Source organism: Petromyzon marinus, chromosome 58 (assembly GCF_048934315.1).
Source record: "Petromyzon marinus isolate PM22_M1 ecotype Great Lakes invasive population chromosome 58, UKy_Petmar_22M1.pri1.0, whole genome shotgun sequence".
Lineage (NCBI taxonomy): Eukaryota > Metazoa > Chordata > Hyperoartia > Petromyzontiformes > Petromyzontidae > Petromyzon > Petromyzon marinus.
The window spans coordinates 1,027,501-1,042,447 of NC_133724.1; the positions used below are offsets into that span (position 1 = coordinate 1,027,501).

At 42.7% G+C, this 14,947-nt stretch overlaps 1 protein-coding gene across 3 annotated transcripts in view; it reads right to left on the reverse strand.

The window, feature by feature from the left end:
• The window catches only part of LOC116955202 (multidrug resistance-associated protein 1), a 98,542-nt gene that overhangs the window by 72,229 nt on the left and 11,366 nt on the right, over nucleotides 1–14,947 (reverse strand). For 2 of the 3 annotated variants that reach the window (XM_076052809.1, XM_076052811.1), the window contains one exon: nucleotides 853–1,156. In XM_076052809.1, coding sequence (XP_075908924.1) covers nucleotides 853–891 — 39 coding nt within the window. In that variant the 5' untranslated portion in view covers nucleotides 892–1,156. The remainder of the gene's footprint in view (nucleotides 1–852; nucleotides 1,157–14,947) is intronic. The other variant, XM_076052810.1, reaches the window with a different exon arrangement.

Consider the following 14,947-nt stretch of genomic DNA (forward strand, 5'->3'; position numbering starts at 1 on the left):
CGTCATCGTCATCATCGTCATCATCATCGTCATCATCATCATCGTCATCATCATCATCGTCATCATCATCATCGTCGTCGTCACCGCCACGTGGACACTCCCAAGCGCGTGTTTCTAACGGAGCAGCGCAATCTCCTCTGGGCACGAAGACGACGGCCATGCTGATGTGTGGAACCGGTGGTGGTTGTTGTTGCGCTGTGAAACCTGCCACGAGCATGGTGAAACCCCAGAGCTGTCACGTGATTACAGACCAACTCAGGCCATCACCCACAAGGGCAGAAACACAAACGAATGGACGCACTTTATCATTTAGTTTTTCACTGCATTGAAACTCAATGCCAGAGTACGGGGCGTAAGCCGTGTGGCTTGACACGGTACGAACACCCACACAAAGTTCTAGGCGGTGCGTGGCCAGCACCACGCCCGGCCGCCTTTGTCTCCCCGGTGGCGATGTTCACGCCCCGTACACGGTACTCATTTGAGGCTGAGTCGACCTAGGGGAGTAGTTCCAGCACGGGTTCGGTGTTGGCGGCAGCGAGCGGGAATGGAACTCGGCAATCAGCCGGGGGGGGGGGGGGGGGGTCACGTGATCGCTCCGCCACCGCTCGCTCGCGACGGCAGCTGAGCGCACACAACTTGACTGACCAGCGTCCCAACGTTCCCACGTCCAGCCCAGCCATCGGTGACGTCCACTGGCGGTCTCCCCGCCAGCGGCGGCGGAAATTCCACATTCCCGTGGCGGGGGGAACGGTTCGTCCAAATGACGGCCACATTGGTGCATGGGCTACGTGGCCGGGTTAGTTGACGAGTTGACTCGGAGGGCAACTAGCTCACGGTCGCGATGTCACTCACCCAGAATGTGGAATTGTCCTTTCCACAAAACGACTCCATGGTGAGACCAGCTCCTCCACCTCCACCAGGAGGCCTTGGTCTCTCTGGACACCTCCACCAGGAGGCCTTGGTCTCTCCGGTCACCTCCACCAGGAGGCCTTGGTCTCTCTGGCACCACCACCAGGAGGCCTGGGTCTCTCTGACACCTCCACCAGGAGGCCTGGGTCTCTCTGGCACCTCCACCAGGAGGCCTTGGTCTCTCTGACACCTCCACCAGGAGGCCTGGGTCTCTCTGACACCTCCACCAGGAGGCCTTGGTCACCTCCTGTAGAAGATGACAGCTTATAAATACCGACAGCAAACAGTATGTGCACGTGTGCGTATGTGTGCGTGTGTGTGAGTGTGTGTGAGTGTGTGTGTGGTGTGTGTGGTGTGTGTGCGTGTGTGTGAGTGTACGTGTGTGTGCGTGTGTGTGAGTGTGCGTGTGTGTGAGTGTACGTGTGTGTGCGTGTGTGTGAGTGTACGTGAGTGTACGTGTGTGAGTGTGCGTGTGTGTGAGTGTACGTGTGTGTGCGTGTGTGTGAGTGTACGTGTGCGTGAGTGTACGTGTGTGAGTGTGCGTGTGTGTGAGTGTACGTGTGTGTGAGTGTACGTGTGTGTGAGTGTACGTGTGTGAGTGTACGTGTGTGTGAGTGTACGTGTGTGTGAGTGTACGTGTGTGAGTGTACGTGTGTGTGAGTGTACGTGTGTGTGTGTGTGAGTGTGCGTGTAGTATAGTGGATAGCGCACTCCACTACGAACCCGGCAAACCCGAGTTCGATTCCCGCTCACGGCCAACACAAGCGACGATTATCTGAACGGGTACTGGGCCTCCCCTAGGTCGACTCAGCCTCAAATGACTACCCGGTTCTGTGTGTAGTAAACATCGCCACTCGGGAGACAAAGGCAGCCGGGCGTGGTGCTGGCCACCCACCCCCTCGTGTTCCGTGCCGGCCTTCACGGCTGTTAGCTAACAGCACTTGCCCCAGCAGTCTGTTAGAGGCTATAGGGGGGATCTTTGCTTGTGTGTGCCAGTGGCCTTCACATGTGCGGAGGAGGAGGTGGAGGCTCGTGAAGGACGCTGCTGGGCAGTCGGGGGCGGTCGCCCTCCAGCAACAGCGGAGGGCGGACGGGCGACGCTCGCAACAACGAGCGGAGCGGATGGCACGCAGCGAGTTGGCGCAGCGGTGCATCTGCCAGTCATCACGTGACACGTGGTTCTGTCCCGTGCCCTCTTGCCAGCGAGTCTGCTGGTGCGAACTTCTTTCGCACCATACGTAGCCAAGCGCGCTAATCGGGGGCGCAGTGCGGGAGGCAACAAACGGCAAAACAAAAGGCAGGTTTCTAAAGAAACGAGTTTGTCAATGTAGGCGATGACGACGTAAAAGTGCACATCTCCCAGTGGCTGCCTGACACCGGAAGGGAAGAGAGCGTTCCAGACGGCCGCGGAAGCGCGTCCGAAAGCGCCGCACGGACGACAACGACCGCCGTCTCCGAGTCGATGGCCGAGCCACAGAATCTACCGCTGTGAGGCTGCACGGAGGTGGCGTGGTGACGGTTTGGATGCGAGGAGTGTGCGGTGCAATGTGCTCAGCACCCTCGATTGGAGAAGAGATTGTCAACGCAGCGCTACGCATTGGCGGCACGCACCACGTGGGGCGGGGTATATAAAAAAGATAAAACATTTCGCAATAATGATGACATTCCCTGGCGATTCGCAAGCCCGGTCGAAAAATCTTGCGAGGCGGCGGGTGGTGGTGGTTGTGGGGAGCAGTGGTTGCGGTGGCTGCGGTGGCGGTGGTGGTGGCGGCGGTGGCCGTGGTGGTGGTGGTGGTGGTGGTGCGTCAACATCAGTTCTCGTGATGTCGAACCAGTGGGAAGCCGAGCGTTTACACGAGCGGCTGAACGCGAAGGAGCTTGACCGTCTGTTGCCGTACAGCAGCACCCAGCCTGGTGGCCATTGGCTGCTCCGTGTCCCAAAGGCAGATTTCACGCCTCGTGCCCTAGACTCGGTCGGACGCTTCCTCGATTCGACGGAACCCCAAAACAACGGTCAACGTTGACCGTTGTTTTGGCAAGTCTCGGTAGACTCAATAAACCATCGCGTCGCGTCGAACTTGGCGGCAGGGTCAATTAAAGACCGATAAAAAACAGATCCCCCGATTAAAGTTGAGGCCGAGGAGCCGGTGCGTGAGGCTGCACCGGGGCACCGCCAATACGTCCGAGCGTGTCAACCTTCCCAGCGGGGAAGAGGAGCAGAGAGACGCAAGGATGCGACGGATGGGCAAGAGAGAGGGAAAGGGAGCGGCTGACAGCGGGCGGCGGACGGGGAGATGCGGAGGGGTTCAGACTGGGGGTGGTCACACGTGAGTCACGTGGCTGGGTTTGTGATCACAAATCTCCATTTCTCTATTTATCCTGGAGGAATCCGAGGTTTGTGATCACAATCGGAATCTCTATTCATCCTGGCGGAATCCTAGGTTTGTGATCACAATCACACATATCTATTTATCCTGGAGGAATCCGAGGTTTGTGATCACAATCACAAATCTATATTTATTCTGGAGGAAACCGAGTTTGTGATCACAATCACAAATCTCTATTCATCCTGGAGGAATCCTAGGTTTGTGATCACAATCACAAATATCTATTTATCCTGGAGGAATCCGAGATTTGTGATCACAATCACAAATCTCTATTTATCCTGGAGGAATCCGAGGTTTGTGATCACAATCACAAATCTCTATTTATCCTGGAGGAATCCGAGGTTTGTGATCACAATCACAAATCTCTATTCATCCTGGAGGAATCCAATGAGCTATGAAGCTAATTTTTTTTTTACCCCACAAATGTCCAGAGGGTGTCACGGGGTCGGAACGAACCAACACCGAACAAAGCCACGACACACCAGACAGTGCGGGTACAGTGAAGGTGAGCTAAAGATGAAAATAATGATGATGATGATGATGTTTATAGTGCCAGGTAAAGCCCACTGAGATACCTATCTGACTTTTCAGAAGCCACCCGGCCATCGCGAATGAGAGCTCATCACGGCCACCACCACCATCACCACCACCACCACGTGGAAGCCAGCGACGTGGGGTCAGGCGAGGCACGGCCTCACTTGCCATACTCCACTGACAAGAGCTGCTACGAAAAATAACAAAATTATGAAATCGATTTTTTTTCCCTCCCTTCCACTGATCGGTGTTACGTCATTTCTGTATGATGCCAATCGTTTTTAAAGTCAAAATCGCCAAATGTGGGTAGCTCTGCTGCAAGTGCCGGGAGAGACATAGAGACAGAGACGAGAGAGACAGAGAGACAGAGACGAGAGACAGAGAAGAGAGGCAGAGAGGCAGAGACAAGAGACAGAGACGAGAGACAGAGAAGAGAGGCAGAGAGGCAGAGACAAGAGACAGAGGCAGAGACGAGAGACAGAGAGGCAGAGAGACAGAGACAGAGAGACGAGAGGCAGAGACAGCGAGACGAGAGACAGAGAGACGAGAGACAGAGAGGCAGAGAGGCAGAGACAGAGACGAGAGGCAGAGAGACAGAGAGGCAGAGAGACAGAGAGACAGAGACGAGAGACAGAGAGACAGAGAGACAGAGAGGCAGAGAGACAGAGACAGAGAGACGAGAGGCAGAGACAGAGAGACGAGAGACAGAGAGGCAGAGAGGCAGAGACAGAGACGAGAGACAGAGAGACAGAAACAGAGAGACACAGAGACAGAGAGACAGAGACGAGAGACAGAGAGGCAGAGAGACAGAGGCACAGAGACAGAGAGGCAGAGAGACAGAGACAGAGAGACGAGAGGCAGAGACAGAGAGACGAGAGACAGAGAGGCAGAGAGGCAGAGACAGAGACGAGAGACAGAGAGACAGAAACAGAGAGACACAGAGACAGAGAGGCAGAGACAGAGAGACAGAGACAGAGAGACAGAGAGACAGAGACACAGAGACACAGAGACAGAGAGACAGAGACACAGAGACACAGAGACACAGAGACGCAGACACAGATAGACAGAGACGAGAGACAGAGAGACAGAGACAGAGAGACAGACAGAGAGACAGAGAGACAGAGAGACACAGAGACAAGAGACACAGAGAGACAGAGAGACAGACACAGAGAGACAGAGACACAGAGACAGACACAGAGAGACACAGAGACAGAGACACAGAGACACAGAGAGACACAGAGACAGAGAGACAGAGACAGAGAGACAGAGACACAGACAGAGAGTCAGAGACACAGAGAGACAGAGACACAGAGAGACAGAGAGACAGAGAGACAGAGACAGACACAGAGAGACAGAGAGACACAGAGACACAGAGACAGAGACACAGAGACAGAGAGACAGAGAGACAGACACAGAGACACAGAGAGACAGAGACAGACACAGAGAGACAGAGACACAGAGACAGAGAGACAGAGACACAGACACAGAGACACAGACACAGACACACACAGAGACAGAGACGAGAGACAGAGACGAGAGACAGAGACGAGAGACAGAGACACAGAGACAGAGACACAGAGACACAGAGACAGAGAGACAGAGACACAGAGAGATAGAGACAGAGAGACAGAGATACAGAGACACAGAGAGACAGAGACACAGAGACACAGAGAGACAGAGACACAGAGACACAGAGAGATAGAGACAGAGATACAGAGACACAGAGACACAGAGAGACAGAGACACAGAGACACAGAGAGATAGAGACACAGAGACACAGAGAGACAGAGACACAGAGAGATAGAGACACAGAGACACAGAGAGATAGAGACACAGAGACACAGAGAGACAGAGAGATAGAGACAGAGATACAGAGACACAGAGAGACAGAGATACAGAGACACAGAGAGACAGAGACACAGAGAGACAGAGACACAGAGAGACAGAGACACAGAGACACAGAGAGATAGAGAGACAGAGATACAGAGACACAGAGAGACAGAGACACAGAGAGATAGAGACACAGAGACACAGAGAGACAGAGAGACAGAGACACAGAAACACAGAGAGACAGAGACAGAGAGACACAGAGAGACAGAGAGAGAGAGAGACACAGAGACACAGAGAGATAGAGACACAGAGACACAGAGAGATAGAGACAGGGAGGAGCTCAGCAGCCTCCCCGCTGGTTGTGCAACCCATCAGACACTGCATGGAGCGTGGGTGATAAGCGTGTGCCTGCTCCTATCTCAATGCGATCATTGGAATCGTACAGAAATTACATTCATAGCACGGATCAGTGCGAAAATCTTTCACAAAAAATTCGTAGAAGCTATTTCCACGCAGTATGGCAGGTGAGGTACTCGCCTGGCCACACCACTTCAACAGCCAGCAGCGGCATCAGCGGCCGAGATCTATCCACTGCTGGATGAAGGCAATCCCCTCCAACCCTCCCCGAGACACACCAGCTGCTGCTGATTCCATCTTCGCTGCGTCTCCACGACGGAGGGCACGCCTCTCACTTGCTCGCCTCCGTCACGGAGACGGAGCGGTTAGCGCGCTTGGCTACGTTACGGTGCGAAGGATGTTCAACGTAAATACATACAAACTACTACACTACACTAAACACTACACACTACACTACTATACACTACACACTACACACTACACTATACACTACTATACACTACACACTACACTATACACTACACTATACACTACACTATACACTACTATACACTACACACTACACTACACTATACACTACTATACACTACTATACACTACACTATATACTACACTACTATACACTACACTACTATACACTACACACTATACACTACACACTATACACTACACACTATACACTACACACTATACTATGCACTACTATACACTACACTATACACTACTATACACTACACACTACACTATACACTACTATACACTATACACTACACTATACACTACACTACACACTACACTACACACTATACTATGCACTACTATACACTACACACTACACTATACACTACTATACACTACACACTACTATACACTACACTATACACTACACTATACACTACTATACACTACACACTACACTATACACTACTATACACTACACACTACACTATACACTACACTATACACTACACTATACACTACTATACACTACAAACTACACTATACATTACTATACACTACACACTACACTATACACTACTATACACTACACACTACACTATACACTACTATACACACTACACTACACTATACACTACACACTACACTATACACTACACACTACACTATACACTACTACACACTATACACTACACACTACACTACACTATACACTACACACTACACTATACACTACACTATACACTACTATACACTACACACTACACTATACACTACACTATACACTACACACTACACACTATACTATGCACTACTATACACTACACACTACACTATACACTACTATACACTACACACTACTATACACTACACACTACACTATACACTACACACTACACTATACACTACTATACACTATACACTACACTATACACTACACTATACACTACACACTACACTACACTATACACTACACACTACACTATACACTACTATACACTACACACTACACTATACACTACACTATACACTACACTATACACTACTATACACTACACACTACACTATACACTACTATACACTACACTATACACTACTATACACTACACACTACTATACACTACACACTACACTATACACTACACTATACACTACACCATACACTACACTATACACTACACACTACACTATACACTACACACTACACTATACACTACACTATACACTACACACTACACTATACACTACACTATACACTACACTATACACTACACAATACACTGCTATACACTACACACTACACTATACACTACTATACACTATACACTACACTATACACTACACTATACACTACTATACACTACACACTACACTACACTATACACTACTATACACTACTATACACTACACTATATACTACACTACTATACACTACACTACTATACACTACACACTATACACTACACACTATACACTACATACTATACACTACACTATACACTACTATACACTACACACTATACTATGCACTACTATACACTACACTATACACTACTATACACTACACACTACACTACTATACACTATACACTACACTATACACTACACTACACACTACACTACACACTATACTATGCACTACTATACACTACACACTACACTATACACTACTATACACTACACACTACTATACACTACACACTACACTATACACTACTATACACTACACACTACACTATACACTACACTATACACTACTATACACTACACACTACACTATACACTACTATACACTACACACTACACTATACACTACACTATACACTACACTATACACTACTATACACTACACACTACACTATACATTACTATACACTACACACTACACTATACACTACTATACACTACACACTACACTATACACTACTATACACTACACACTACACTACACTATACACTACACACTACACTATACACTACACACTACACTATACACTACTATACACTACACACTATACACTACACACTACACTACACTATACACTACACACTACACTATACACTACACTATACACTACTATACACTACACACTACACTATACACTACACTATACACTACACACTACACACTATACTATGCACTACTATACACTACACACTACACTATACACTACTATACACTACACACTACTATACACTACACACTACACTATACACTACTATACACTATACACTACACTATACACTACACTATACACTACACACTACACTACACTATACACTACACACTACACTATACACTACTATACACTACACACTACACTATACACTACACTATACACTACACTATACACTACTATACACTACACACTGCACTATACACTACTATACACTACACTATACACTACTATACACTACACACTACTATACACTACACACTACACTATACACTACACTATACACTACACACTACACCATACACTACACTATACACTACACACTACACTATACACTACACACTACACTATACACTACACTATACACTACACACTACACTATACACTACACTATACACTACACTATACACTACACAATACACTGCTATACACTACACACTACACTATACACTACTATACACTACACACTACACTATACACTACACTATACACTACACTATACACTACACTATACACTACACTATATACTACACTATACACACTACACTATACACTACACTATGCACTACTATACACTACACTATACTCTACACTATACACTACACTATACACTACACTATACACTACACAATACACTGCTATACACTACACACTACACTATACACTACTATACACTATACACTACACTATACACTACACTATACACTACTATACACTACACACTACACTACACTATACACTACTATACACTACTATACACTACACTATATACTACACTACTATACACTACACTACTATACACTACACACTATACACTACACACTATACACTACACACTATACACTACACTATACACTACTATACACTACACACTATACTATGCACTACTATACGCTACACTATACACTACTATACACTACACACTACACTATACACTACTATACACTATACACTACACTACACTACACACTATACTATGCACTACTATACACTACACACTACACTATACACTACTATACACTACACACTACTATACACTACACACTACACTATACACTACTATACACTACACACTACACTATACACTACACTATACACTACTATACACTACACACTACACTATACACTACTATACACTACACACTACACTATACACTACACTATACACTACACTATACACTACTATACACTACACACTACACTATACATTACTATACACTACACACTACACTATACACTACTATACACTACACACTACACTATACACTACTATACACTACACACTACACTACACTATACACTACACTATACACTACACACTACACTATACACTACTATACACTACACACTATACACTACACACTACACTACACTATACACTACACACTACACTATACACTACACTATACACTACTATACACTACACACTACACTATACACTACACTATACACTACACACTACACACTATACTATGCACTACTATACACTACACACTACACTATACACTACTATACACTACACACTACTATACACTACACACTACACTATACACTACACACTACACTATACACTACTATACACTATACACTACACTATACACTACACACTACACTACACTATGCACTACACACTACACTATACACTACTATACACTACACACTACACACTACACTATACACTACACTATACACTACTATACACTACACACTACACTATACACTACTATACACTACACTATACACTACTATACACTACACACTACTATACACTACACTATACACTACACTATACACTACACACTACACCATACACTACACTATACACTACACACTACACTATACACTACACACTACACTATACACTACACTATACACTACACACTACACTATACACTACACTATAGACTACACTATACACTACACAATACACTGCTATACACTACACACTACACTATACACTACTATACACTACACACTACACTATACACTACACTATACACTACAGTTTAACACGTAGGCTTTCTTATGGAGAGGGGATTTCTTTAAACAAAAGGAAGGCGCAGAAATGGGTTCTCCTTTATCCCCTGCTATAGCAAATTTGTACATGGAAAACTTTGAAATAAGAGCACTTGCCTCGGCTTTACCATTCTGGCGAATTGCCCAATGATGCTGGATGCATTTACCAGCGAAACGTCGTACTCAAACTGTATACACTACTATACACTAAACACAACACTATACACTACTATACACTACACACTACACTATACACTACACTATACACTACACACTACACTACTATACACTATACACTACACTATACACTACATACTACACTATACACTACACTATACACTACACTATACACTACACACTACACTATACACTACTAAACACTACACACTACACTATACACTACACACTACACTATACACTACTATACACTACTATACACTACACACTATACTATACACGAATATACACTACACACTACACTATACACTACACTATACACTACACTATACACTACACTATACACTACACACTACACTATACACTACTATACACTACACACTACACTATACACTACACAACTATACACTACACTATACACTACACTATACACTACACTATACACTACACTACACACTACACTATACACTGCACTATACACTACACTATACACAACACTATACACTACACTATACACTACTATACTCTACACTATACACTACACTATACACTACACTATACACTACACTATACACTACACTATACACACTACACTATACACTACACTATGCACTACTATACACTACACTATACTCTACACTATACACTACACTATACACTACACTATACACTACACTATACACTACACTATATACTACACTACACACCACACTATACACTACACTATACACTACTATACACTACACTATACTCTACATTATACACCACACTATACACTACACTATACACTACACTATACACTACTATACACTACACTATACACTACACTATACACTACTATACACTACACTATACACTACTATACACTACACTATACACTACTATACACTATACACTACACTATACACCACACTATACACTACACTATACACTACGATACACTACACTATACACTACTATAAACTACACTATACACTACACTATACACTACACTATACACTACACTACACTATACACTACTATACACTACACTATACACTACACTATACACTACTATACACTACACTATACACTACACTATACACTACTATACACTATACACTACACTATACACTACTATACACTACAATATACTCTACACTATACACTACACTATACACTACACTATACACTACACACTACACTATACACTATACACTACACTATACACTACTATACACTATACACTACACTACACACTACACTATACACTACACTACTATACACTATACACTACACTATACACTACACTATACACTACACTACTATACACTATACACTACACTATACACTACACTATACACTACTATACACTATACACTACACTATACACTACACTATACACTACTATACACTATACACTACACTATACAATACACTACACACTACACTATACACTACACTATACACTACACTATACACTACTATACACTATACACTACTATACACTACACTATACTCTACACTATACACTACACTATACACTACACTATACACTACACTATACACTATACACTACACTATACACTACACTATACACTACACTATACACTACACTATACACTACTATACACTATACACTACACTATACACTACTATACACTATACACTACACTATACACTACTATACACTACACTACACTATACACTGCACTACTATACACTATACACTACACTATACACTACACTAAACACTACTATACACTATACACTACACTATACACTACACTATACACTACACTATACACTACACTATACACTACTATACACTATACACTACACTATACACTACACTACTATACACTACACTAAACACTACTATACACTATACACTACACTATACACTACACTATACACTACACTATACACTACACTACACTATACACTACTATACACTACACTAAACACTACTATACACTACACTATACACTACACTATACACTACTATACACTATACACTACACTATACACTATATACTACACTATACACTACACTATACACTACTATACACTATACACTACACTATACACTACTATACACTATACACTACACTATACACTACACTACACTATACACTACACTACTATACACTATACACTACACTATACACTACACTAAACACTACTATACACTATACACTACATTATACACTACACTATACACTACACTATACACTACACTATACACTACACTATACACTACTATACACTATACACTACACTATACACTACACTACTATACACTATACACTACACTAAACACTACTATACACTATACACTACATTATACACTACACTATACACTACACTACACTATACACTACACTATAGACTACACTACACTATACACTACTATACACTATACACTACACTAAACACTACTATACACTATACACTACACTATACACTACACTATACACTACTATACACTATACACTACACTATATACTACACTATACACTACTATACACTATACACTACACTATACACTACTATACACTATACACTACACTATACACTACACTATACACTATACACTACACTATATTATACACTACACTACTATACACTATACACTACACTATACACTACACTACACTATACACTACTATACACTATACACTACACTATATACTACACTATACACTACACTATACACTACTATACACTATACACTACACTATACACTAATATACACTATACACTACACTATACACTACACTATACACTACTATACACTATACACTACACTATACACTACTATACACTATACTATACACTACACTATACACTACACTATACACTACACTATACACTACACACTACACTACACTATACACTACACACTACACTACACTATACACTACACTATACACTACACACTACACTATACACTACACTATACACTACACTATACACTACACTATACACTACTATACACTATACACTACACTATACACTACACTATACACTACACTATACACTACACTATACACTACTATACACTACACTATACACTACACTATACACTACTATACACTATACACTACACTATACACTACACTACACACTACACTATACACTACACTATACACTACACTATACACTACACTATACACTATACACTACACTATACACTACACTATACACTACACACTACACTATACACTATACACTACACTATACACTACACACTACACTATACACTACACTATAGACTACACTATACACTACACTATACACTACACTATACTCTACACTATACACTACACTATACACTACACTATACACTACACTATACACCACTATACACTACACTATACACTACACTATACACTACACTATACACTACTATACACTATACACTACACTATACACTACACTATACACTACACTATACACTACTATACACTACACTAAACACTACTATACACTACACACTACACTACACACTACACTATACACTACTATACACTATACTACACTATACACTACACTATACACTACACTATACACTACACTATACACTATACTATACACTACACTATACACTACACTATACACTACTATACACTATACACTACACTATACACTACACTATACACTACACTATACACTACTATACACTACACTATACACTACTATACACTACACTATACACTACACTATACACTACACTATACACTACTATACACTATACTATACACTACTATACACTATACACTACACTATACACTACACTATACACTACACTATACACTACACTATACACTACTATACACTACACTATACACTACACTATAGACTACACTACTGTACACTACTATACACTACACTACACACTACTATACACTACACTATACACTGCACTACACACTACACTATACACTACTATACACTACACTATACACTATACACTACACTATACACTACACTATACACTACACTATACACTACACTACACACTACTATACACTACACTATACACTACTATACACTATACACTACACTATACACTACTATACACTACACTATACACTACTATACACTACACTATACACT